Source organism: Petromyzon marinus, chromosome 34 (assembly GCF_048934315.1).
Source record: "Petromyzon marinus isolate PM22_M1 ecotype Great Lakes invasive population chromosome 34, UKy_Petmar_22M1.pri1.0, whole genome shotgun sequence".
NCBI lineage: Eukaryota > Metazoa > Chordata > Hyperoartia > Petromyzontiformes > Petromyzontidae > Petromyzon > Petromyzon marinus.
In genome coordinates this window covers 829,383-857,363 of record NC_133700.1, presented here as the reverse complement: position 1 = coordinate 857,363, position 27,981 = coordinate 829,383, and the positions used below count along the sequence as shown (strand labels likewise).

Below are 27,981 nucleotides of genomic sequence, written 5' to 3'. Positions count from 1 at the left end.
CTCACCTACGGACTCACTCACCCACCTACCGACTCACTCACTCACCTACCGACTCACTCACTCAGCCACTCACTCACATTCCCGCTTAATCGCTCGCTGACCAAGTGAGCCCCACGTAGCGCGTTCGCCGCTTGCTGCAGAGGTATGCGGTTCGACTCCGGCAGGCCGCCCTGGTTAACACTGCGGCCGTGCGTGTCCCGTCGTCACGGGACAAATTCGCCAAATTCAAAATGCGCTGTCCACCGCGAATCGCTCAGTTGGGATTGCGCACTCGGCAGCAATTGTCGCCCCCTACTGGCAGAAGACCGATGCCGGCATGCAGGCCAGGTGCTGACTCCGATATAGCGCCACACAGAGACAGCTGACACTGAGGACGCCCAGTAAGTCACTCATGATTGTTGAAGTTGAAACACCGCATCCCCACCCCAATCAGGGAGAGGGTGAGTGGCTCGGGGAGAGGGTGAGTGACTCAGGGAGTGGGTGACTTGGGGAGAGGGTGAGTGGCTCGGGGAGAGGGAGAGTGACTCGGGGAGCGGGTGACTTGGGGAGAGGGAGAGGGTGAGTGACTCGGGGAGAGGGTGACTTGGGGAGAGGGTGAGTGACTTGGGGAGCGGGTGACTCGGGGAGAGGGTGAGTGACTCGGGGAGAGGGTGACTTGGGGAGCGGGAGAGTGACTCGGGGAGCGGGTGACTTGGGGAGAGGGTGAGTGACTTGGGGAGAGGGTGAGTGACTCGGGGAGAGGGTGACTTGGGGAATGGGAGAGGGTGAGCGACTTGGCGAGAGGGTGAGTGACTCGGGGAGAGGGTGACTTGGGGAGCGGGAGAGTGACTCGGGGAGCGGGTGACTTGGGGAGAGGGTGAGTGACTTGGGGAGAGGGTGAGTGACTCGGGGAGAGGGTGACTTGGGGAATGGGAGAGGGTGAGCGACTTGGCGAGAGGGTGAGTCACTCTGGGAGAGGGTGGCTAAGAGAGGAGGAGCGAGGGGGTTGGGGGTGTGAGCGAGCTGAGGGGGCCCCGTGTGGTCGCAGGCCGCTGGCGGGGGAGCAGGGAGGGGGCCCAGCGGTCCCTGCCGAGGGGCCGCGGGGCCGAGCGGGGGCCCTGCACCGGGCCCTGTGGCTCCTCGAGACGCTGGCGCTGGGGCACAGAGACGTGGCGGACACCCGCCTGGGCCACAGCCTCGGGTCCCGCGAGGTGAGGTTCACGCTCACTCGAGACAAAGACAAAGGTCCCCCGTGTAGCCTTAGCAGACTGCTGGGGCAAGTGCTGTTAGGGGGTGGGTGGACAGCACCACGCCCGGCCGCCTTTGTCTCCCCATTGGCGATGTTTACACACCGCACCAGGTGCTCATTTGAGGCTAAGTCGACCTAGGGGAGGCCCAGGACCGGCTCATGTAATCGTCACCGCCGGTGTTGTCCATGAGCGGACACACTCACGCATGCACAGCAATGACAGGATCACCCGCGTCCGCGACACGGTCACCCAGCGTCCCATTGTCCACCGCTATGGCCACAGGAAGCTTCTCGAACCGCGTGGCCAAAGAAGACGTTGACCAGTGTGGGCGCTGCCCAGCATCGCGACGACTCTTCACGATAGGAATAGGTTTTACCCTTTTAACTGGCACAAAAACTGACACCTTTATTCAAGGCATCATGTTTGCAATAAACCACAACACAAGCAGTCAAAATGCAAACATAAAGAAGACAACTCTGATAATGATATTGGCACTGTCCTTGAATTTGATTGGTCCACACCCGAGACGGCTTTTCTTAGAGCCTAGTCTCCATTGGTGTTGGACCAGAGGACGCCAAAAGGCGTACAACTCAAAAACAGCGCACTATCAGAGTATAGTGCCCTGTTTTTGAGTTATCACTATCAGAGTATAGTGCGCTGTTTTTGAGTTGTACGCCTTTTGGTGTCTTCTGGTCCAACACCAATGGAGACTAGGCTCTAAGAAAAGCTGTCTCGGGTGTGGACCAATCAAATTCAAGGACAGTGCCAATATTATTATCAGAGTTGTCTTTTTTGTTTGCATTTTGACTGCTTGTGTTGTGGTTATTGCAAACATGATGCCTTGAATAAAGGTGTCAGTTTTTGTGCCAGTTAAAAGGGGTAAAACCTATTACTATATCTTGTTACTGGCAAAGGAGGTCTCAGAATGTAAAAGACTCTTCACGATGGTGAGCGCAGAGTCGGAGGCCCTCGGCGAGTAGGAAGAGCAACAGCCCAGAGGCCCGGCCTGCCGATGGGTCCGTAGGCCCTGGCCTAGCGGAGATGTCGGGGCCCTGGCCTAGCGGAGATGTCGGGGCCCTGGCCTAGCGGAGATGTCGGGGCCCTGGCCTAGCGGAGATGTCGGGGCCCTGGCCCTGGCCCGCGAGCCCTCACGCCCTCCCCCCTCCGCCCCCCCTCCCCCCAGGCCCCCGTGCGGTCGGAGGGGCCGGAGCGGCGAGGAGTGGGGGGCGCCCCCCCGAGCCGGGCCGAGTCACGGGCGCTGGGCCGTCTCCTCTCCGCCTACCTGAGCCCCCGGCGACACCGCTACGGGGTGTGGGGGGGCGCCGTGGGGGGCGCCGTGGGGGGGCCCGGCCCCTACCCCCCCCGCCCGGGCCGTGTTTGGGGGGAGGGCGGTGGGGGGGGAGGCTACCCCAGCAGCCCCGGCGTGTGGGGGCACAGCGAGACCAGGGTGGAGACGGGTAGGCGGTGTGTCACTGTGTGTGTGTGTCACTGTGTGTGTGTCACTGTGTGTGTGTCACTGTGTGTGTCACTGTGTGTGTGTGTGTCACTGTGTGTGTCACTGTGTGTGTGTGTCACTGTGTGTGTGTGTCACTGTGTGTGTCACTGTGTGTGTCACTGTGTGTGTGTGTGTCACTGTGTGTGTCACTGTGTGTGTGTGTCACTGTGTGTGTGTGTGTCACTGTGTGTGTGTCACTGTGTGTGTCACTGTGTGTGTCACTGTGTGTGTGTCACTGTGTGTGTCACTGTGTGTGTGTGTCACTGTGTGTGTCACTGTGTGTGTGTCACTGTGTGTGTGTGTGTCACTGTGTGTGTCACTGTGTGTGTGTGTCACTGTGTGTGTGTGTCACTGTGTGTGTGTGTCACTGTGTGTGTGTCACTGTGTGTGTCACTGTGTGTGTCACTGTGTGTGTGTCACTGTGTGTGTCACTGCGTGTGTCACTTTGTGTGTCACTGTGTGTGTGTCACTGTGTGTGTGTGTCACTGTGTGTGTCACTGTGTGTGTGTGTCACTGTGTGTGTCACTGTGTGTGTCACTGTGTGTGTGTGTCCTGTGTGTGTCACTGTGTGTGTGTCACTGTGTGTGTGTGTGTCACTGTGTGTGTCACTGCGTGTGTCACTGTGTGTGTCACTGTGGGTGTCACTGTGTGTGTCACTGTGTGTGTGTCACTGTGTGTGTGTCACTGTGTGTGTCACTGTGTGTGTCACTGTGTGTGTGTCACTGTGTGTGTCACTGCGTGTGTCACTTTGTGTGTCACTGTGTGTGTGTCACTGTGTGTGTGTCACTGTGTGTGTGTGTCACTGTGTGTGTCACTGTGTGTGTGTGTCACTGTGTGTGTCACTGTGTGTGTCACTGTGTGTGTCACTGTGTGTGTGTGTCCTGTGTGTGTCACTGTGTGTGTGTCACTGTGTGTGTGTGTGTCACTGTGTGTGTCACTGCGTGTGTCACTGTGTGTGTCACTGTGGGTGTCACTGTGTGTGTCACTGTGTGTGTGTCACTGTGTGTGTGTCACTGTGTGTGTCACTGTGTGTGTGTCACTGTGTGTGTCACTGTGGGTGTCACTGTGTGTGTCACTGTGTGTGTGTGTCACTGTGTGTGTGTCACTGTGTGTGTCACTGTGGGTGTCACTGTGTGTGTCACTGTGTGTGTGTGTGTCACTGTGTGTGTCACTGTGTGTGTGTCACTGTGTGTGTCACTGTGTGTGTCACTGTGTGTGTGTCACTGTGTGTGTCACTGTGTGTGTGTCACTGTGTGTGTCACTGTGTGTGTGTGTCACTGTGTGTGTCACTGTGTGTGTCACTGTGTGTGTGTGTCACTGTGTGTGTGTGTCACTGTGTGTGTGTCACTGTGTGTGTGTGTCACTGTGGGTGTCACTGTGTGTGTCACTGTGTGTGTCACTGTGTGTGTGTCACTGTGTGTGTCACTGTGTGTGTCACTGTGTGTGTCACTGTGGGTGTGTGTCACTGTGTGTGTGTCACTGTGTGTGTGTGTCACTGTGTGTGTCACTGTGTGTTTCACTGTGTGTGTGTGTCACTGTGTGTGTCACTGTGTGTGTCACTGTGGGTGTGTCACTGTGTGTGTGTCACTGTGTGTGTCACTGTGTGTGTCACTGTGTGTGTGTGTCACTGTGTGTGTCACTGTGTGTGTCACTGTGTGTGTCACTGTGTGTGTGTGTCACTGTGTGTGTGTGTCACTGTGTGTGTGTCACTGTGTGTGTCACTGTGTTACTGTGTGTGTGTGTCCTTGTGTGTGTGTCACTGTGTGTGTGTCACTGTGTGTGTCACTGTGTGTGTCACTGTGTGTGTGTCACTGTGTGTGTGTCACTGTGTGTGTCACTGTGTGTGTGTGTCACTGTGTGTGTCACTGTGTTTGTCACTGTGTGTGTGTCACTGTGTGTGTCACTGTGTGTGTGTCACTGTGTGTGTCACTGTGTGTGTCACTGTGTGTGTGTCACTGTGTGTGTCACTGTGTGTGTGTGTCACTGTGTGTGTCACTGTGTGTGTGTCACTGTGTGTGTCACTGTGTGTGTGTCACTGTGTGTGTCACTGTGTGTGTGTGTCACTGTGTGTGTGTCACTGTGTGTGTGTGTGACTGTGTGTGTCACTGTGTGTGTGTGTCACTGTGTGTGTCACTGTGTGTGTGTCACTGTGTGTGTCACTGTGTGTGTCACTGTGTGTGTGTCACTGTGTGTGTCACTGTGTGTGTGTCACTGTGTGTGTCACTGTGTGTGTGTCACTGTGTGTGTCACTGTGTGTGTCACTGTGTGTGTGTCACTGTGTGTGTGTCACTGTGTGTGTGTGTCACTGTGTGTGTCACTGTGTGTGTGTCATTGTGTGTGTCACTGTGTGTGTGTCACTGTGTGTGTCACTGTGTGTGTGTGTCACTGTGTGTGTCACTGTGTGTGTGTCACTGTGTGTGTCACTGTGTGTGTCACTGTGTGTGTGTCACTGTGTGTGTCACTGTGTGTGTGTGTCACTGTGTGTGTCACTGTGTGTGTGTGTCACTGTGTGTGTCACTGTGGGTGTCACTGTGTGTGTGTCACTGTGTGTGTCACTGTGTGTGTCACTGTGGGTGTCACTGTGTGTGTCACTGTGTGTGTGTCACTGTGTGTGTCACTGTGTGTGTGTCACTGTGTGTGTCACTGTGTGTGTGTGTCACTGTGTGTGTCACTGTGTTTGTCACTGTGTGTGTGTCACTGTGTGTGTCACTGTGTGTGTGTCACTGTGTGTGTCACTGTGTGTGTCACTGTGTGTGTGTCACTGTGTGTGTCACTGTGTGTGTGTGTCACTGTGTGTGTCACTGTGTGTGTGTCACTGTGTGTGTCACTGTGTGTGTGTGTCACTGTGTGTGTCACTGTGTGTGTGTCACTGTGTGTGTCACTGTGTGTGTCACTGTGTGTGTGTCACTGTGTGTGTCACTGTGTGTGTGTGTCACTGTGTGTGTCACTGTGTGTGTGTGTCACTGTGTGTGTCACTGTGTGTGTGTCACTGTGTGTGTCACTGTGTGTGTCACTGTGTGTGTGTCACTGTGTGTGTCACTGTGTGTGTGTGTCACTGTGTGTGTCACTGTGTGTGTGTCACTGTGTGTGTCACTGTGTGTGTCACTGTGTGTGTGTCACTGTGTGTGTCACTGTGTGTGTCACTGTGTGTGTGTCACTGTGTGTGTCACTGTGTGTGTGTGTCACTGTGTGTGTCACTGTGTGTGTGTGTCACTGTGTGTGTCACTGTGGGTGTCACTGTGTGTGTGTCACTGTGTGTGTCACTGTGTGTGTCACTGTGGGTGTCACTGTGTGTGTCACTGTGTGTGTGTCACTGTGTGTGTCACTGTGTGTGTGTCACTGTGTGTGTCACTGTGTGTGTGTGTCACTGTGTGTGTCACTGTGTTTGTCACTGTGTGTGTGTCACTGTGTGTGTCACTGTGTGTGTGTCACTGTGTGTGTCACTGTGTGTGTCACTGTGTGTGTGTCACTGTGTGTGTCACTGTGTGTGTGTGTCACTGTGTGTGTCACTGTGTGTGTGTCACTGTGTGTGTCACTGTGTGTGTGTGTCACTGTGTGTGTCACTGTGTGTGTGTCACTGTGTGTGTCACTGTGTGTGTCACTGTGTGTGTGTCACTGTGTGTGTCACTGTGTGTGTGTGTCACTGTGTGTGTCACTGTGTGTGTGTGTCACTGTGTGTGTCACTGTGTGTGTGTCACTGTGTGTGTCACTGTGTGTGTCACTGTGTGTGTGTCACTGTGTGTGTCACTGTGTGTGTGTGTCACTGTGTGTGTCACTGTGTGTGTGTCACTGTGTGTGTCACTGTGTGTGTCACTGTGTGTGTGTCACTGTGTGTGTGTCACTGTGTGTGTGTGTCACTGTGTGTGTCACTGTGTGTGTGTCATTGTGTGTGTCACTGTGTGTGTGTCACTGTGTGTGTCACTGTGTGTGTGTGTCACTGTGTGTGTCACTGTGTGTGTGTCACTGTGTGTGTCACTGTGTGTGTCACTGTGTGTGTGTCACTGTGTGTGTCACTGTGTGTGTGTGTCACTGTGTGTGTCACTGTGTGTGTGTCACTGTGTGTGTCACTGTGGGTGTCACTGTGTGTGTGTCACTGTGTGTGTCACTGTGTGTGTCACTGTGGGTGTCACTGTGTGTGTCACTGTGTGTGTGTCACTGTGTGTGTCACTGTGTGTGTGTCACTGTGGGTGTCACTGTGTGTGTCACTGTGTGTGTGTCACTGTGGGTGTCACTGTGTGTGTGTCATTGTGGGTGTCACTGTGTGTGTGTCACTGTGTGTGTCACTGTGTGTTTGTCACTGTGTGTGTCACTGTGTGTCACTGTGGGTGTCACTGTGTGTCACTGTGGGTGTCACTGTGTGTGTCACTGTGTGTGTGTCACTGTGTGTGTCACTGTGTGTGTGTCACTGTGTGTGTCACTGTGTGTGTCACTGTGGGTGTCACTGTGTGTGTCACTGTGTGTGTGTCACTGTGTGTGTCACTGTGTGTGTCACTGTGGGTGTCACTGTGTGTGTCACTGTGTGTGTCACTGTGGGTGTCACTGTGGGTGTCACTGTGTGTGTCACTGTGTGTGTCACTGTGTGTGTCACTGTGTGTGTGTCACTGTGTGTGTCACTGTGTGTGTCACTGTGTGTGTCACTGTGTGTGTGTGTCCTGTGTGTGTCACTGTGTGTGTGTCACTGTGTGTGTGTGTGTCACTGTGTGTGTCACTGCGTGTGTCACTGTGTGTGTGTCACTGTGTGTGTGTGTGTCACTGTGTGTGTCACTGCGTGTGTCACTGTGTGTGTCACTGTGGGTGTCACTGTGTGTGTCACTGTGTGTGTGTCACTGTGTGTGTGTCACTGTGTGTGTCACTGTGTGAGTGTCACTGTGTGTGTCACTGTGGGTGTCACTGTGTGTGTCACTGTGTGTGTGTGTGTCACTGTGTGTGTGTCACTGTGTGTGTCACTGTGGGTGTCACTGTGTGTGTCACTGTGTGTGTGTGTCACTGTGTGTGTCACTGTGTGTGTGTCACTGTGTGTGTCACTGTGTGTGTGTCACTGTGTGTGTCACTGTGTGTGTGTCACTGTGTGTGTCACTGTGTGTGTGTGTCACTGTGTGTGTCACTGTGTGTGTCACTGTGTGTGTGTGTCACTGTGTGTGTGTGTCACTGTGTGTGTGTCACTGTGTGTGTGTGTCACTGTGTGTGTCACTGTGTGTGTCACTGTGTGTGTGTCACTGTGTGTGTCACTGTGTGTGTCACTGTGTGTGTCACTGTGGGTGTGTGTCACTGTGTGTGTGTCACTGTGTGTGTGTGTCACTGTGTGTGTCACTGTGTGTTTCACTGTGTGTGTGTGTCACTGTGTGTGTCACTGTGTGTGTCACTGTGGGTGTGTCACTGTGTGTGTGTCACTGTGTGTGTCACTGTGTGTGTCACTGTGTGTGTGTGTCACTGTGTGTGTCACTGTGTGTGTCACTGTGTGTGTGTGTCACTGTGTGTGTGTGTCACTGTGTGTGTGTCACTGTGTGTGTCACTGTGTTACTGTGTGTGTGTGTCCTTGTGTGTGTGTCACTGTGTGTGTGTCACTGTGTGTGTCACTGTGTGTGTCACTGTGTGTGTGTCACTGTGTGTGTGTCACTGTGTGTGTCACTGTGTGTGTGTGTCACTGTGTGTGTCACTGTGTTTGTCACTGTGTGTGTGTCACTGTGTGTGTCACTGTGTGTGTGTCACTGTGTGTGTCACTGTGTGTGTCACTGTGTGTGTGTCACTGTGTGTGTCACTGTGTGTGTGTGTCACTGTGTGTGTCACTGTGTGTGTGTCACTGTGTGTGTCACTGTGTGTGTGTCACTGTGTGTGTCACTGTGTGTGTCACTGTGTGTGTGTCACTGTGTGTGTCACTGTGTGTGTGTGTCACTGTGTGTGTCACTGTGTGTGTGTGTCACTGTGTGTGTCACTGTGTGTGTGTCACTGTGTGTGTCACTGTGTGTGTCACTGTGTGTGTGTCACTGTGTGTGTCACTGTGTGTGTGTGTCACTGTGTGTGTCACTGTGTGTGTGTCACTGTGTGTATCACTGTGTGTGTCACTGTGTGTGTGTCACTGTGTGTGTGTCACTGTGTGTGTGTGTCACTGTGTGTGTCACTGTGTGTGTGTCATTGTGTGTGTCACTGTGTGTGTGTCACTGTGTGTGTCACTGTGTGTGTGTGTCACTGTGTGTGTCACTGTGTGTGTGTCACTGTGTGTGTCACTGTGTGTGTCACTGTGTGTGTGTCACTGTGTGTGTCACTGTGTGTGTGTGTCACTGTGTGTGTCACTGTGTGTGTCACTGTGTGTGTCACTGTGTGTGTGTCACTGTGTGTGTCACTGTGGGTGTCACTGTGTGTGTGTCACTGTGTGTGTCACTGTGTGTGTCACTGTGGGTGTCACTGTGTGTGTCACTGTGTGTGTGTCACTGTGTGTGTCACTGTGTGTGTGTCACTGTGTGTGTCACTGTGTGTGTGTGTCACTGTGTGTGTCACTGTGTTTGTCACTGTGTGTGTGTCACTGTGTGTGTCACTGTGTGTGTGTCACTGTGTGTGTCACTGTGTGTGTCACTGTGTGTGTGTCACTGTGTGTGTCACTGTGTGTGTGTGTCACTGTGTGTGTCACTGTGTGTGTGTCACTGTGTGTGTCACTGTGTGTGTGTCACTGTGTGTGTCACTGTGTGTGTGTCACTGTGTGTGTCACTGTGTGTGTCACTGTGTGTGTGTCACTGTGTGTGTCACTGTGTGTGTGTGTCACTGTGTGTGTCACTGTGTGTGTGTGTCACTGTGTGTGTCACTGTGTGTGTGTCACTGTGTGTGTCACTGTGTGTGTGTCACTGTGTGTGTCACTGTGTGTGTGTGTCACTGTGTGTGTCACTGTGTGTGTGTCACTGTGTGTGTCACTGTGTGTGTCACTGTGTGTGTGTCACTGTGTGTGTGTCACTGTGTGTGTGTGTGTCACTGTGTGTGTCACTGTGTGTGTGTCATTGTGTGTGTCACTGTGTGTGTGTCACTGTGTGTGTCACTGTGTGTGTGTGTCACTGTGTGTGTCACTGTGTGTGTGTCACTGTGTGTGTCACTGTGTGTGTCACTGTGTGTGTGTCACTGTGTGTGTCACTGTGTGTGTGTGTCACTGTGTGTGTCACTGTGTGTGTGTCACTGTGTGTGTCACTGTGGGTGTCACTGTGTGTGTGTCACTGTGTGTGTCACTGTGTGTGTCACTGTGGGTGTCACTGTGTGTGTCACTGTGTGTGTGTCACTGTGTGTGTCACTGTGTGTGTGTCACTGTGGGTGTCACTGTGTGTGTCACTGTGTGTGTGTCACTGTGGGTGTCACTGTGTGTGTGTCACTGTGGGTGTCACTGTGTGTGTGTCACTGTGTGTGTCACTGTGTGTTTGTCACTGTGTGTGTCACTGTGTGTCACTGTGGGTGTCACTGTGTGTCACTGTGGGTGTCACTGTGTGTGTCACTGTGTGTGTGTCACTGTGTGTGTCACTGTGTGTGTGTCACTGTGTGTGTCACTGTGTGTGTCACTGTGGGTGTCACTGTGTGTGTCACTGTGTGTGTGTCACTGTGTGTGTCACTGTGTGTGTCACTGTGGGTGTCACTGTGTGTGTCACTGTGTGTGTCACTGTGTGTGTCACTGTGTGTGTCACTGTGGGTGTCACTGTGGGTGTCACTGTGTGTGTCACTGTGTGTGTCACTGTGGGTGTCACTGTGTGTGTCACTGTGTGTGTCACTGTGTGTGTGTCACTGTGTGTGTCACTGTGTGTGTGTCACTGTGTGTGTCACTGTGTGTGTGTGTGTCACTGTGTGTGTCACTGTGTGTGTGTCACTGTGTGTGTCACTGTGGGTGTCACTGTGTGTGTCACTGTGTGTGTGTGTCACTGTGTGTGCTTCACTGTGTGTGTCACTGTGTGTGTGTCACTGTGTGTGTCACTGTGGGTGTCACTATGTGTGTGTCACTGTGTGTGTGTGTCACTGTGTGTGTCACTGTGTGTGTCACTGTGTGTGTGTGTCACTGTGTGTGTGTCACTGTGTGTGTGTCACTGTGTGTGTGTCACTGTGTGTGTGTCACTGTGTGTGTGTGTCACTGTGTGTGTGTGTCACTGTGTGTGTCACTGTGTGTGTGTCACTGTGTGTGTCACTGTGTGTGTCACTGTGTGTGTGTCACTGTGTGTGTGTCACTGTGTGTGTCACTGTGGGTGTCACTGTGGGTGTGTCACTGTGTGTGTCACTGTGTGTGTGTCACTGTGTGTGTGTGTGTCACTGTGTGTGTGTCACTGTGTGTGTCACTGTGTGTGTGTCACTGTGGGTGTCACTGTGGGTGTGTCACTGTGTGTGTCACTGTGTGTGTGTCACTGTGTGTGTGTCACTGTGTGTGTGTGTCACTGTGTGTGTCACTGTGTGTGTCACTGTGTGTGTGTCACTGTGTGTGTCACTGTGGGTGTCACTGTGTGTGTCACTGTGTGTGTCACTGTGTGTGTGTGTCACTGTGTGTGTCACTGTGTGTGTCACTGTAGGTGTCACTGTGTGTGTCACTGTGTGTGTGTCACTGTGTGTGTCACTGTGTGTGTGTGTCACTGTGTGTGTCACTGTGTGTGTCACTGTGTGTGTGTCACTGTGTGTGTCACTGTGTGTGTCACTGTGGGTGTCACTGTGGGTGTCACTGTGTGTGTCACTGTGTGTGTGTGTCACTGTATGTGTCACTGTGTGTGTGTCACTGTGTGTGTCACTGTGTGTGTGTCACTGTGTGTGTCACTGTGTGTGTCACTGTGTGTGTCACTGTGTGTGTGTGTCACTGTGTGTGTCACTGTGTGTGTCACTGTGTGTGTCACTGTGGGTGTCACTGTGTGTGTCACTGTGTGTGTGTGTCACTGTGTGTGTCACTGTGTGTGTCACTGTGGGTGTCACTGTGTGTGTCACTGTGTGTGTGTGTCACTGTGTGTGTCACTGTGTGTGTGTCACTGTGTGTGTCACTGTGTGTGTCACTGTGGGTGTCACTGTGTGTGTCACTGTGTGTGTGTGTCACTGTGTGTGTCACTGTGTGTGTCACTGTGGGTGTCACTGTGTGTGTCACTGTGTGTGTGTGTCACTGTGTGTGTCACTGTGTGTGTCACTGTGTGTGTGTCATTGTGTGTGTGTGTGTCACTGTGTGTGTGTGTCACTGTGTGTGTGTCACTGTGTGTGTGTGTCACTGTGTGTGTCACTGTGTCACTGTGTGTGTGTGTGTCCTTGTGTGTCTGTCACTGTGTGTCACTGTGTGTGTGTGTGTCACTGTGTGTCTCTGTGTGTGTCACTGTGTGTGTGTCACTGTGTGGCAGTCTGCTGCCCCGAGTAGAGGACTGTCCACCCCTCATGGTGGCAGGAGCCAGAGCCGGTCCACCGGACCTCCTGAATGCCGCATAGATCCAGGCGGTACCGGTCCAGCTCCCGACAGAGGAGTGGCAGCCTCTCCTCTGCAGTGAGCGTTCGAACATTCCACGTGGCCAACCGTAGTGGCTTTTCGTTGTTTCTGGAGTAGCCCCGAGGGTAGGTATTCAATCTCCTGGCTCCGCCAATTGGGGTTTGGCCAGGAGACGTCATAGACGCCTGGCCCCCCGGGGCCTCCGGCACAAGCTTAGTTGTTACATATTTCAGTTTAATTCGTAGTTTCGTGGTAATTAATTGAAGGTGGAGGGGTTACCAGCCCCTCGCACCCGTCCAGAGCCCCCGTTTAGCCCCTGTGGTGGACACATATGCCATGAGGGGAGGAGCCAATCAAAATTGGATCTCCCCCCACAGCGCTGTCCACGACAGAGTTGCCCGTCCGGCACCGCAAGGAGGTAGGGGGTTGTTTTGCCGGACAAAAGAATGAAGGGGGCGTGGGAGCGTGGCGGTGAGGTGTGGGAAGCTGTAAGCCCCAGGCTACTTTGGGCTCGCCTTCCCATCAACCGGAGGCGAGGAATGGTGGTCGTGGTTACTTATGCCCCCACCGAAGATGAACATCCGTGGAGGGATGCAGGCAAAGCCGATGAGTCAGATGCCTTCTATGACCTGCTGTCACAGGTGCTGGCTAAAGTGGCCCCTCGGGATAGAGTCATCATGTTGGGTGACTTCAATGCCCGAGTTGGTCATGATACTGGCACCTGGTCTGGAGTGATTGGAGGGCATGGGCCAGATCAGCTCAATAACAACGGTAGGAGGCTGCTAGATTTTTGTGCAGCCCATGGGCTTGTAATTACCAACACGCTGTTCCGGCATCGGCGCATCCACACAACATCATGGATGCATGCCGGGTCCAAGCAAGAACATCTGCTGGACTACATAGTGACGGACCAGCGAATGCGAGCCCATGTCCTTGACACCAGGACCTACCGTGGAGCTGATCTGCCCTCTGACCATCGACTAGTCATCTGTAAGATGCGCCTGCCATTCTTCCACTCCGGTGGTGGGTGTACACCCAGGACCCCATTCCAACCTAAAGTGGCCTGGTCTCAGTTATCTGATGAAAGTTGCAAGCGAGAATTTCATCATCGCTTGCGGCTGGGATTGGCATCGTCCCCGACTCCTCCTGATGTCGAGGGTAAATGGGCGAGGTTTAGGACTGTGACTCATGCAGCTGCAATGGCTGCTTTGGGTACGCGGTCCAGACCTCCCCAGACACCCTGGATGACAGAGGAGTTGTTCAGGATGGTTGAGAAAAAGCGACAGGCCCACTGTCATCGGCTACAGAATCCCACGTCAGAGAATGAGGAGGCTTACCGCAGCCTTCGCTCGGAGGTTCGGAGAGCCGTGAGGCGCTGCAAGGATGGGTGGTGGTCGCGGGTTGCTGAGGAGATGGAGTCTGCCTCAGTGGCCCGTGATCACAAATCTCTATTTAACTCCATCAAAAAAGTAACCTGCAGCGCCACACCTATTACCATCATTAGGGGAAAAAACGGTGATCCAATTTCCGACCCCCAGGAACAGGTTCGCAGATTTGCTGAGCATTTCTGTGAGGTCCTGGGGGAGGGAAAATCCCTCAGCCAGGAAAACATCGTGGCACAAAGTGAGGATGACCCTGCTGAGGCTGTGGTGCCTCAAATATTGGATGAAGTCACCCCCCGTGAGTGGCTGGCTGAGGTGCCAGCTGCTGATGAAGTATTGAAGGCGATCCGGAGTCTGAGACCAGGAAAGGCAGCGGGCAGAGATGATCTCCCAAGCGAAATGCTGAGGGAGGGTGGCGTTTGTGCACAGACTGCCCTATATGACATCATAACAACAGTCTGGACCACTGGACGGGTTCCGCAGGATTGGAAGGATGCCCTGGTGGTCCCCCTTTTTAAGAAGGGGGACCACCACACAGACTGTAACAACTACAGGGGCATCTCACTCCTCAGTGTGCCGGGAAAGATCCTGGCAAGGATTATTCAGCATCGCCTTGCCAGGCACGCTGAGGAGAGGCTTGCGGAGCCCCAATGCGGTTTCAGGAAAGGGCGGTCCTGCACAGATGCCATATTTTCTGTCCGTCTGCTACAGCAGAGGTGTAGGGAATTCCAACAAGACCTACATCTCTGCTTTATTGACCTGGTCAAGGCCTATGATACCATCAGTAGGCCTGGGCTCTGGGTCGTTCTTCGTGCTTTTGGAGTACCTGACCCTCTGCTCACGATCATTAAGGACCTTCATGATGGTGAGCGGGCCCGGGTAAAACTACGTGGCCGGGAGTCAGAGCCATTCCCTGTACACCTTGGGGTGCGACAGGGATGTCCTCTGGCTCCCACATTATTTAACATCTATTTTGACCACGTAGTTCGTGAAGCCTTCAATAGCTGTACCGGGGGAATCTCCATATGGTACAGATATAATGGGAGGCTAATCGATGCCCGGGTGCGGTCAAGGGATGGCTCCCTATTGCTCAACCACGTTATGTATGCTGATGACTTGGTAATAGCTGCTCAGTCAGAGGAGGAGTTGGAGACGCTGCTGCTGAGACTGGAGCGTGCCACTAAGAGGTGGGGCCTTACCATCAGCCCCACCAAAACTAAGCACCTGCCTGGGTATTTTGTACCATCGGACACTCCACCCCCACAACTCCCAATCGGTGATGGGGCAGTTGTGGAGAGAGTGGAGAGTTTCCCATACCTGGGCAGTGTGCTTATGACTGGCTCCAGTTTAACAGCAGAGGTCTCACTCCGAATCAGTCGAGCGGCAATATCTTTTCATCGGTTGCGTAACGCTGTGTGGAAGCTACCTGGTCTGTCGCTCCGCACTAAGCTTCAGGTCTTCTCGGCCACGGTCATTCCCTCCCTTCTCTACGCTTGCGAAACGTGGACCCCCCTAATGGAACATCTTCGCCGGTTAGAAACATTTAGGCTGGCCTGCCTACGATCCATCCTGGGTTTAACCAGACTGGATTGTGTGAGGAGCTCACGAATCCTTGAAAGATCTGGGCAGGGTCCCATCGGTGAGCTCCTCCGGCAGGCAAGGCTGCGATGGCTGGGTCATGTAGCCCGCATGCCCAGCCACCGCATGCCGAAACAGCTTTTGTTTGGCCGGATTGAGGGGGCTAAGCGGGCGCGGCACGGGCTAGAGAAGAGATGGAGTGATGTGGTACAGGAGGACGTGGAGCTGAGTGGACTTGCCGATGACTGGTACCAGCGGTGTCAAGATCGGCCTCTGTGGAGGAGGGTCGTGAAGGATGCTACTGGGCAGTTGGAGGCAGTCGCCCTCCAACAACAACGGAGGGCGGAGGAGCGATGCTCACAACAGCGAGCGGAGCGCCGGGTGGCTAAAGCACAGCAGGTTGGCACAGTAGGGGGCACAGGTGGTGCATCAGCCAGTCATCTCAGTCAGTCGACCCGTGGCACCTGGGTCTGCCCCGTGACCTCCTGCCAGCGGGCGTTCGACACTTCACGTGGCCTCAGGGTGCACATAGCCTGGCACAAGCGTCGTGGTGACGTCACCGCCACTTAGTGGCGAATTTCGGTTGTTGTTGTTGTCACTGTGTGTGTGTCACTGTGTGTGTCACTGTGTCACTGTGTGTGTGTCCTTGTGTGTGTGTCACTGTGTGTGTCACTGTGTGTGTGTGTCACTGTGTGTCACTGTGTGTGTCACTGTGTGTGTGTCACTGTGTGTCACTGTGTGTGTCACTGTGTGTGTGTGTCACTGTGTGTGTCACTGTGTGTGTGTGTCACTGTGTGTCACTGTGTGTGTCACTGTGTGTGTCACTGTGTGTGTCACTGTGTGTGTGTCACTGTGTGTCACTGTGTGTGTCACTGTGTGTGTGTGTCACTGTGTGTGTCACTGTGTGTGTCACTGTGTGTGTGTGTCACTGTGTGTGTCACTGTGTGTGTGTATCACTGTGTGTGTGTCACTGTGTGTTTGTGTCACTGTGTGTGTCACTGTGTGTGTGTGTCACTGTGTGTGTCACTGTGTGTGTGTGTCACTGTGTGCGTGTGTCACTGTGTGTGTCACTGTGTGTGTGTGTCACTGTGTGTGTGTCACTGTGTGTTTGTGTCACTGTGTGTGTCACTGTGTGTGTGTCACTGTGTGTGTCACTGTGTGTGTGTGTCACTGTGTGTGTGTGTCACTGTGTGTGCCACTGTGTGTGTGTCACTGTGTGTGTCACTGTGTGTGTGTCACTGTGTGTGTCACTGTGTGTGTGTCACTGTGTGTGTCACTGTGTCACTGTGTGTCTGTGTCACTGTGTGTGTGTCACTGTGTGTGTCACTGTGTCACTGTGTGTGTGTGTGTGTCCTTGTATGTCTGTCACTGTGTGTCACTGTGTGTGTGTGTCACTGTGTGTCTCTGTGTGTGTCACTGTGTGTGTGTCACTGTGTGTGTGTCACTGTGTGTGTCACTGTGTCACTGTGTGTGTGTGTCCTTGTGTGTGTGTCACTGTGTGTGTCACTGTGTGTGTGTCACTGTGTGTCACTGTGTGTGTCACTGTGTGTGTGTCACTGTGTGTGTCACTGTGTGTGTCACTGTGTGTGTCACTGTGTGTGTCACTGTGTGTGTCACTGTGTGTGTGTCACTGTGTGTCACTGTGTGTGTCACTGTGTGTGTGTGTCACTGTGTGTGTCACTGTGTGTGTGTATCACTGTGTGTGTGTCACTGTGTGTTTGTGTCACTGTGTGTGTCACTGTGTGTGTGTGTCACTGTGTGTGTCACTGTGTGTGTGTCACTGTGTGCGTGTGTCACTGTGTGTGTCACTGTGTGTGTGTGTCACTGTGTGTGTGTCACTGTGTGTTTGTGTCACTGTGTGTGTCACTGTGTGTGTGTGTCACTGTGTGTGTCACTGTGTGTGTGTGTCACTGTGTGTGTGTGTCACTGTGTGTGTCACTGTGTGTGTGTCACTGTGTGTGTCACTGTGTGTGTGTGTCACTGTGTGTGTCACTGTGTGTGTGTGTCACTGTGTGTGTCACTGTGTGTGTGTGTCACTGTGTGTGTCACTGTGTGTGTCACAGACCCCGTTCGGGCCGCCCTCGAGTCCGAGCTCTCCTTCTACGGCCTCAGCCTCTCCGACCTCTCCCCGGCCCAGGTCGCCGCCCTGGTCGCCGTGGTAACGGACGGGCAGGGGAGCCCCCCTAGCCCCCCGGTCGCCGCGGAGACGGGGGGAGGGCGGCAGGGCCCCCCGCCGGGCCCGGACGGCGAGGAGGTAGAGCGCGGGAGAGTGAGGGGGGGCCCGGTGGGCCCGGGGGGCCCGGTGGGGCCGGGGGGCCCGGGGGGCCGTCTCGGGCCCCCGGGCTCCTGGGATCTCGAGAGACTCCTCGGGGGGGGGCGGCACGGCTACGAGGAGGAGGAGGATGAGGAGGAGGAGGAGCAGCAGGGCCCCGAGGGGGGGCCGCCCCCGCCCAGCCGCCCCCTCGCGTCACGTGACCCCGCCGGAGCATCGCCGTTGGCCGTCGCTCCGACCCCCGCCGGCCTCCCGGGGGGGGTCCCCGGCGTGGAGAGCCCCCCGGGAGGGGTAGGGGGGGGCACCACGAGTCTGGAGTATGGATACGTGGTCGCTGATCACGAGTGAGTGCCCCCCACCCCCCCCTCACTGCCCCCCCCACTGCCCCCCGCACGCCACGGCCCGGCAGGGTGCCGTCCTCACCTGCCCCCTGCTGCTCCGTGTTCAAGATCGGCCTCTGTGGGCGGAAGAGGGTGGACGGTGCTGGGCGGTGCCAGTCTAGGTGCACGTTGGGGATTTGGAGGCAGCCGCCCTCCGACAGCGGAGGGGAGCGCCGTGGGGAGCACGGCTGGTGGGGCGCATCTGCCAGCACCTAGCCTGGCACGAGCGTCGTAGTGATGTCACTGCTACTTAGTGGTGGTTGTTGTTGTGTCCACGTGTCGGTTGTGTGTCGGCGGTGTAGCGATTCGCGAGTTTGATTCCCGCTCACGGCCAACACCAGTGACGAGCCTCCCCTAGGTCGACCCAGCCTCAAATGAGTACCTGGTGCGGGGAGACAAAGACGGCTAGTTGTGGTTCTGGCCACCCACCCCCTCGTGAGCCACAGTGCCGGCCTTCACAGGAGCTACACGTGAGCAGCACTTGCCCCAACAGTCTGTTCAGGCTATTTGGGGGATCTTTGTCTGTGTGTGAGCAGCCCTCTGAGTGTGCGGGATGGGCTGCTGCTCATGGAGGCGCTGTCCCACAACCTGGGGATCTCCCTCACCTCCTTCACTGACGTCAAGTGAGGTCACACGGACTCACGCGTAGACTCACACATAGACTCACACATAGACTCACACGTAGACTCACACTGGCTCACACATAGACTCACACATAGAAACACACGTAGACTCACACATAGACTCACACGTAGACTCACACTGACTCACACGTAGACTCACACGTAGACTCACACGGACTCACACGGACTCACACGTAGACTCACACGTAGACTCACACTGGCTCACACGTAGACTCACACGTAGACTCACACATAGACTCACACGTAGACTCACACGTAGACTCACACGTAGACTCACACATAGACTCACACATTGGCTCACACGTAGACTCACACGTAGACTCACACGTAGACTCACACTGGAACCAGACTTACCAGGGTATTGCGTGTGTTCTTCGTGTCCCTGTCTCTCCTGTATCCATGTCCTCATATCCCTGTCTCTGTGTCTCTGTATCCCCATGTCCCCTAATCTCCGTGTCTCCGTGTCTCTGTGTCTCTGTGTCACTGTGTCTCCGTGTCTCTGTATCCCCATGTCCCCTAATCTCCGTGTCTCTGTGTCTCCGTGTCTCCATATCCCCTAATCTCCGTGTCTCCGTGTCTCTGTGTCTCCGTGTCTCTGTATCCCCATGTCCCCTAATCTCCATGTCACTGTGTCTCTGTGTCTCTGTATCCCCTAATCTTCGTGTCACTGTGTCTATGTGTCTCTGTATCCCCTAATCTCCGTGTCTCTGTGTCTCTGTGTCTCCGTATCCCCTAATCTCCATGTCTCTGTGTCTCTGTGTCTCTGTATCCCCATGTCCACTAATCTTCGTGTCTCTGTGTCTCTGTGTCTCTGTATCCCCGTGTCTCTGTGTCTCTGTGTCTCCATATCCCCATGTCCCCTAATCTCCGTGTCTCTGTGTCTCTGTGTCTCTGTGTCCCCATGTCCCCTAATCTCCGTGTCTCTGTGTCTCTGTGTCACTGTGTCTCTGTGTCTCTGTATCCCCATGTCCCCTAATCTCCGTGTCCCCGTGTCTCCGTGTCTTTGTCCAGCGTGATCGGCCCGGCGCTCGCGTTCCAGATCGGACAGAACCAGCAGAACTTGTCGGTGTCCAGCATTGCCGAGGCCGCAGGTACGAGGACACGAACACCGCTTACGTGCGTTTACCTCCTCCTGTGTGTGGTGTGTGGGGAGCGCTAGTGTGTAGCGCGCTGCGCTATGAACTCAGTGGCCCGAGTTTGAGTCCTAGTCCTGCGGTGGACAATGGGACGCTGGTTGACCGTGTCACTGACGCGGGTGATCCTGTCATTGCTGTGCATGTGTGAGTGTGTCCGCTCATGGACAACACCGGTGGTGACGATTACATGAACCGGTCCTGGGCCTCCCCTAGGTCGACTCAGCCTCAAATGCATACCTGGTGCGGTGTGTAAACATCGCCAATGGGGAGACAAAGGCAGCCGGGCGTGGTGCTGGCCACCTACCCCCTCGCTAACAGCCTGGTTAAATCCATCCTGGTTAAATCCATCCTGGTTAAATCCATCCTGGTTAAATCCATCCTGGTTAAATCCATCCTGGTTAAATGCATCCTGGATTTATCCAGGATGGATTGTGCAAGGAGCTAATTACCCACTACGACGTAAACTTCCCCCGCACATGAAGCGATCCCCCTCCTCAACCTCCTTCCATTACCCTCCCGAAGCCCCTCACCTCAGTCGCCCATTCCCTTCTTCTCTCCTCCACTCAGTCCCATCCCTCCCCTACAGCCCCTTGCCGTGACCCCCACGTGACCCTCCGGTACGATGCCTCCCCTACAGCCCCTTGCCGTGACCCCCACGTGACCCCCACGTGACCCTCCGGTACGATGCCTCCCCTACAGCCCCTTGCCGTGACCCCCACGTGACCCCCACGTGACCCCCCGGTACGATGCCTCCCCTACAGCCCCTTGCCGTGACCCCCACACGACCCTCCAGTACGATGCCTGCCCTACGGCCCCTTGCCGTGACCCCCACGTGACCCCCACGTGACCCTCCGGTACGATGCCTCCCCTACGGCCCCTTGCCGTGACCCCCACGTGACCCCCACGTGACCCTCCGGTACGATGCCTCCACTCCTCGGCCCTTGCACCGCCCCTGCCATCGCACAGCTCCTTGAGCTGACATACGCGTGCCGGCTAAGCCAATCGCAGCTCGGCCTCATTACCCGATCGCCCCCCCCTTGCCCCGCTCGCGTCTCTAACCATCGTGACGCGCCGCACTTCCCCTTGACCGCCTCGAAGTGCACCTAGTCTGGCGCACGCACCGTGGCGAGCCTGGGCAGGGCGAGGGGTGTGACCTTTTTTTTGTGTTTTCTGAATTTTGCAGTTCGGAAGAAAGCGCAGCTCGAGAAGGACAGCGGAGTGAGGATCATCCAGATGGGCGTGGGCGAGGTGAGGCGCAGTGCCCCATCACCACCATCAACACCACCATCACCACCATCTACACCATCACCACCATCTACACCATCACCATCAACACCACCATCAACACCACCATCAACACCATCATCTACACCATCTACACCATCTACACCACCACCATCAACACCATCAACACCACCATCTACACCATCACCACCATCTACACCATCACCATCAACACCACCATCAACACCACCATCAACACCATCATCTACACCATCTACACCATCACCACCATCTACACCACCACCATCAACACCATCAACACCACCATCTACACCATCACCACCATCTACACCATCACCATCAACACCACCATCAACACCACCATCTACACCATCACCATCAACACCACCATCTACACCATGACCATCAACACCACCATCAACACCACCATCAACACCACCACCATCAACACCATCACCACCATCTACACTATCAACACCATCTACACCATCACCATCAACACCACCATCAACACCATCTACACCATCACCACCATCTACACTATCAACACCATCTACACCATCACCATCAACACCACCATCAACACCACCATCAGCACCATCACCACCATCACCACCATCACCACCATCTACACCATCACCACCATCTACACCATCACCATCAACACCACCATCAACACCACCATCAACACCACCATCTACACCATCACCACCATCAACACCATCACCATCAACACCACCATCTACACCATCACCACCATCTACACCATCACCATCAACACCACCATCAACACCACCATCAACACCACCATCACCACCACCATCAACACCATCACCACCATCTACACCATCACCACCATCTACACCATCACCACCATCTACACCATCACCATCAACACCACCATCACCACCACCATCAGCACCATCACCACCATCTACACCATCACCACCATCTACACCATCAACACCATCTACACCATCACCACCATCTACACCATCACCATCAACACCACCATCAACACCACCATCAACACCACCATCTACACCATCAACACCACCATCAACACCACCATCACCACCACCATCTACACCATCACCACCATCTACACCATCACCACCATCTACACCATCACCACCATCTACACCATCACCATCAACACCACCATCAACACCACCATCAACACCACCATCAGCACCATCAACACCACCATCTACACCATCACCACCATCTACACCATCACCATCAACACCACCATCAACACCACCATCACCACCACCATCAACACCATCAACACCACCATCTACACCATCACCACCATCTACACCATCACCATCAACACCACCATCAACACCACCATCACCACCACCATCAGCACCATCACCACCATCTACACCATCACCATCAACACCACCATCAACACCACCATCAACACCACCATCTACACCATCACCACCATCTACACCATCACCATCAACACCACCATCAACACCACCATCACCACCACCATCAGCACCATCACCACCATCTACACCATCAACACCATCTACACCACCACCATCAACACCATCACCACCATCTACACCATCACCACCATCTACACCATCACCATCAACACCACCATCAACACCACCATCACCACCACCATCAGCACCATCACCACCATCTACACCATCACCATCAACACCACCATCAACACCACCATCACCACCACCATCAACACCATCACCACCATCTACACCATCACCATCAACACCACCATCAACACCACCATCAACACCACCATCTACACCATCACCACCATCTACACCATCACCATCAACACCACCATCAACACCACCATCAACACCACCATCACCACCACCACCATCAACACCATCACCACCATCTACACCATCACCACCATCTACACCATCACCATCAACACCACCATCAACACCACCATCACCACCACCATCAGCACCATCACCACCATCTACACCATCAACACCACCATCAACACCACCATCACCACCACCATCAACACCATCTACACCATCACCATCAACACCACCATCAACACCACCATCAACACCACCATCTACACCATCACCACCATCTACACCATCAACACCACCATCACCACCACCACCATCAACACCACCATCACCACCACCATCAACACCATCACCACCATCTACACCATCAACATCAACTCCACCATCACCACCACCATCAACACCACCATCACCACCACCACCATCAATACCATCACCACCATCTACACCATCACCATCAACACCACCATCAACACCACCATCACCACCACCATCAACACCACCATCACCACCATCAACACCATCTACACCATCTACACCATCAACACCATCAACACCATCACCACCATCACCACCATCAACACCACCATCACCACCACCATCAACACCACCATCACCACCATCAACACCATCTACACGATCACCACCATCTACACGATCACCATCAACACCATCAACACCACCATCACCACCACCATCAACACCACCATTATGAGCACCACCATCACCACCATCAACACCATCAACACCATCAACACCACCATGAACATCAACACCACCATCACCACCATCAACGCCATGACCATCATCACCATCATCACCACCATGACCATCAACACCATGACCATCACCACCATCAACACCATGACCATCAACACCACCATCAACACCACTATCAACACCATGACCATCACACCATCAACACCATGACCATCAACACCATGACCATCACCACCATCAACACCATGACCATCAACACCACCATCAACACCACCATCAACACCATGACCATCACACCATCAACACCATGACCATCAACACCACCATCAACACCATGACCATCACACCATCAACACCATGACCATCAACACCATGACCATAAACACCATCAACACCACCATCAATATCATCAACACCATGACCATCAACACCATCAACACCATCATCAACACCATGAACATCAACACCACCATCAACACCATGACCATCAACACCACCATCACCACCATCAATATCATCAACACCATGACCATCAACACCAGCATCAACACCATGACCATCAACACCATGACCATCACCACCACCATCACCACCATCAATATCATCAACACCATGACCATCAACACCATCATCAACACCATGACCATCAACACCATGACCATCAACACCATCATCAACACCATGACCATCAACACCATGACCATCAACACCAGCATCAACACCATGACCATCAACACCATGACCATCACCACCATCAACACCATGACCATCAACACCACCATCAACACCACCATCAACACCATGACCATCACACCATCAACACCATGACCATCAACACCATGACCATAAACACCATCAACACCACCATCAATATCATCAACACCATGACCATCAACACCATCAACACCATCATCAACACCATGAACATCAACACCACCATCAACACCATGACCATCAACACCACCATCACCACCATCAATATCATCAACACCATGACCATCAACACCAGCATCAACACCATGACCATCAACACCATGACCATCAACACCACCATCACCACCATCAATATCATCAACACCATGACCATCAACACCATCATCAACACCATGACCATCAACACCATGACCATCAACACCAGCATCAACACCATGACCATCAACACCATGACCATCACCACCATCAACACCATGACCATCAACGCCATCATCAACACCACCATCATGAGCACCACTATCACCATCGTCAACACCACCACCAACGTGGTGTGTCCATGAGTGCGTGAGCTCGGTGTATGGGGTGCGTGAGTCTCTAGAGCGTCCAGCGTGGAGTGTGCAGCGTGGAGCGTGGAGTGTGGAGTGTAGAGTGTGCAGTGTGGAGTGTGGAGTGTAGAGTGTGCAGTGTGCAGTGTGGAGTGTGGAGTGTGCAGTGTAGAGTGTGCAGTGTGGAGTGTGCAGTGTGCAGTGTGGAGTGTAGAGTGTGCAGCGTGGAGTGTGGAGTGTGGAGTGTGCAGTGCGCAGTGTGCAGCGTGGAGTGTGCAGTGTGGAGTGTGGAGTGTGGAGCGTGGAGTGTGGAGTGTGGAGTGTGCAGTGTGGAGTGTGGAGTGTGCAGTGTGGAGTGTGCAGTGTGGAGTGTGGAGTGTGCAGTGTGGAGTGTGGAGTGTGGAGTGTGCAGTGTGGAGTGTGCAGTCTGCAGTGTGGAGTGTGGAGTGTGGAGTGTGCAGCGTGGAGTGTGCAGTGTAGAGTGTGCAGTGTGCAGTGTAGAGTGTGGAGTGTGCAGTGTGGAGTGTGCAGTGTGGAGTGTGGAGTGTGCAGCGTGGAGTGTGGAGTGTGGAGCGTGGAGCGTGGAGTGTGGAGTGTGCAGTGTGGAGTGTGGAGTGTGCAGTGTGCAGTGTGCAGTCTGCAGTGTGGAGTGTGGAGTGTGCAGTGTGGAGTGTGGAGTGTGCAGCGTGGAGTGTGGAGTGTGGAGCGTGGAGCGTGGAGTGTGGAGTGTGCAGTGTGGAGTGTGCAGTGTGCAGTGTGCAGTCTGCAGTGTGCAGTGTGGAGCGTGGAGTGTGGAGCGTGCAGCGTCACGTACTCCCTGGTGCCGCTCCCTTGCTTAACTTACGCTGCACATCTCCCCCCCCCCCCCCCGTGTCGCTCTCCCCCCCTCTCTTTTCCCTCTCCCTCTCACCCTCTCTGTCCCCCCCCCTTCCTGTCTCCCCCACCCGCTCCCCCCTCCCCCATCCCCTCTCTCCTCCCTCCCCCCCTCTACACCCCCCCTCCCCCCTCCCCCCTCCCCCCCTCCGTGAGCAGCAGCAGCGTGTGGGTCTGCAGGTGGTGCCGCGGCCTGGCCGTGGCCAGGCGGCGTCCTCCCGGCGCCTGCTGGCGCTCTCCGTGGTGCTGGCGGCGTGCGTGGGCGGCGTGCTGGCGGCGGGCGCCGTGCTCTACTGCCTGCGCAGGCGGCAGGGGGGGGGCAAGGGGGGGGGACACGCGGGGGGACACGCGGGCGGCACCGAGCCCAGCGCGGACTACCAGGTGAGCGGGAGGGTGAGCGGGAGGGTGAGCGGGCGGGTGAGCGGGCGGGTGAGCGGACGGGTGAGCGGGTGGGTGAGCGGGAGGGTGAGCGGGAGGGTGAGCGGACGGGTGAGCGGGCGGGTGAGCGGGCGGGTGAGCGGACGGGTGAGCGGGCGGGTGAGCGGGAGGGTGAGCGGGAGGGTGAGCGGGTGGGTGAGCGGGAGGGTGAGCGGGAGGGTGAGCGGGAGGGTGAGTGGGCGGTGAGCTGGAGGGTGAGCGGGCGGGTGAGCGGGTGGGTGAGCAGGCGGTGAGCGGGAGGGTGAGCGGGAGGGTGAGCGGGAGGGTGAGCGGGTGCGGGTGGGTGAGCGGGTGGGTGAGCGGGTGGGTGAGCGGGCGGGTGAGCGGGCGGGTGAGCGGGCGGTGAGCGGGTGGGTGAGCGGGTGGGTGAGCGGACGGGTGAGCGGGTGGGTGAGCGGGCGAGTTTGTGAGCGGGCGGGCGAGTCAGTCGGTGAGCGGGTGAGTGTCCGGTTGATTGGGTGAGGGGGTTTGTGGAAATGCGGGCAGGTGGGTGGGTGAATGGGTGGATGGGCAGGCGGACGGATGGGTGGGTGACCAGGTGAGTGGGCAGGCGAGCGTGCGGTTGAGTGGTAGGGTGGGTGGGTGAGCGGGTTGGGTGGGTGGTTGAGCGGTTTTAGTGGGTGGGTGAGCGGGTGAGTGGGTGGGTGAGTGAGTGAGTGGGTGGGTGTGTGGGTGAGTGGTAGGGTGAGTGAGTGAGTGAGTGGTAAGGTGAGTGGGTGAGTGGTAGGGTGAGTGGTAGGGTGAGTGGTAGGGTGAGTGAGTGGGTGAGCGAGCGAGCGTGTGGGTGAGTGGGTGGGTGAGTGGGTGAGTGGGTGAGTGGTTTCAGGAAAGGGCGGTCCTGCACAGACGCCATATTTTCTGTCCGTCTGCTACAGCAGAGGTGTAGGGAATTCCAACAAGACCTACATCTCTGTTTTATTGACCTGGTCAAGGCCTATGATACCATCAGTAGGCCTAGGCTCTGGGTCGTTCTTCGTGCTTTTGGAATACCTGACCCTCTGCTCACGATCATTAAGGACCTTCATGATAATGAGCGGGCCCGGGTAAAACTACGTGGCCGGGAGTCAGAGCCATTCCCTGTACACCTTGGGATGCGACAGGGATGTCCTCTGTCTCCCAAATTATTTAACATCTATTTTGACCACATAGTTCGTGAAGCCTTCAATAGCTGTACCGGGGGAATCTCCATATGGTACAGATATAATGGGAGGCTGATCGATGCCCGGGTGCGGTCAAGGGATGGCTCCCTATTGGTCAACCACGTTATGTATGCTGATGATTTGGTAATAGCTGCTCAGTCAGAGGAGGAGTTGGAGACGCTGCTGCTGAGACTGGAGCGTGCCACTAAGAGGTGGGGCCTTACCATCAGCCCCACCAAAACTAAGCACCTGCCTGGGTATTTTGTACCATCGGACACTCCACCCCCACAACTCCCAATCGGTGATGGGGCAGTTGTGGAGAGAGTGGAGAGTTTCCCATACCTGGGTAGTGTGCTTATGACTGGCTCCAGTTTAACAGCAGAGGTCTCACTCCGAATCAGTCGAGCGGCAATATCTTTTCATCGGTTGCGTAACGCTGTGTGGAAGCTACCTGGTCTGTCGCTCCGCACTAAGCTTCAGGTCTTCTTGGCCACGGTCATTCCCTCCCTTCTCTGCGTTTGCGAAACGTGGACCCCCCTAATGGAACATCTTCGCCGGTTAGAAACATTTAGGCTGGCCTGCCTACGATCCATCCTGGGTTTAACCAGACTGGATTGTGTGAGGAGCTCACAAATCCTTGAAAGATCTGGGCAGGGTCCCATCGGTGAGCTCCTCCGGCAGGCAAGGCTGCGATGGCTGGGTCATGTAGCCTGCATGCCCAGCCACCGCATGCCGAAACAGCTTTTGTTTGGCCGGATTGAGGGGGCTAAGCGGGCGCGGCACGGGCTAGAGAAGAGATGGAGTGATGTGGTACAGGAGGACGTGGAGCTGAGTGGACTTGCCGATGACTGGTACCAGCGGTGTCAAGATCGGCCTCTGTGGAGGAGGCTCGTGAAGGATGCTAATGGGCAGTTGGAGGCAGTCGCCCTCCAACAACAACGGAGGGCGGAGGAGCGACGCTCAGAACAACG

At 54.8% G+C, this 27,981-nt stretch overlaps 1 protein-coding gene across 1 annotated transcript in view; it reads left to right on the top strand.

Annotated features, from left to right (window-relative positions):
* LOC116948534 (uncharacterized) overlaps positions 1–26,369 on the top strand; it is a 117,197-nt gene extending 90,828 nt beyond the window's left edge. Inside the window, exons 5-12 of the mRNA XM_076071585.1 lie at positions 1,028–1,190; positions 2,413–2,686; positions 17,154–17,706; positions 18,279–18,365; positions 19,398–19,477; positions 20,706–20,770; positions 25,593–25,814; positions 26,358–26,369. Of these exons, the coding sequence (XP_075927700.1) occupies positions 1,028–1,190; positions 2,413–2,686; positions 17,154–17,706; positions 18,279–18,365; positions 19,398–19,477; positions 20,706–20,770; positions 25,593–25,814; positions 26,358–26,369 (1,456 nt within the window). The remainder of the gene's footprint in view (positions 1–1,027; positions 1,191–2,412; positions 2,687–17,153; positions 17,707–18,278; positions 18,366–19,397; positions 19,478–20,705; positions 20,771–25,592; positions 25,815–26,357) is intronic.
* The last annotated feature ends 1,612 nt before the right edge of the window (positions 26,370–27,981 follow it).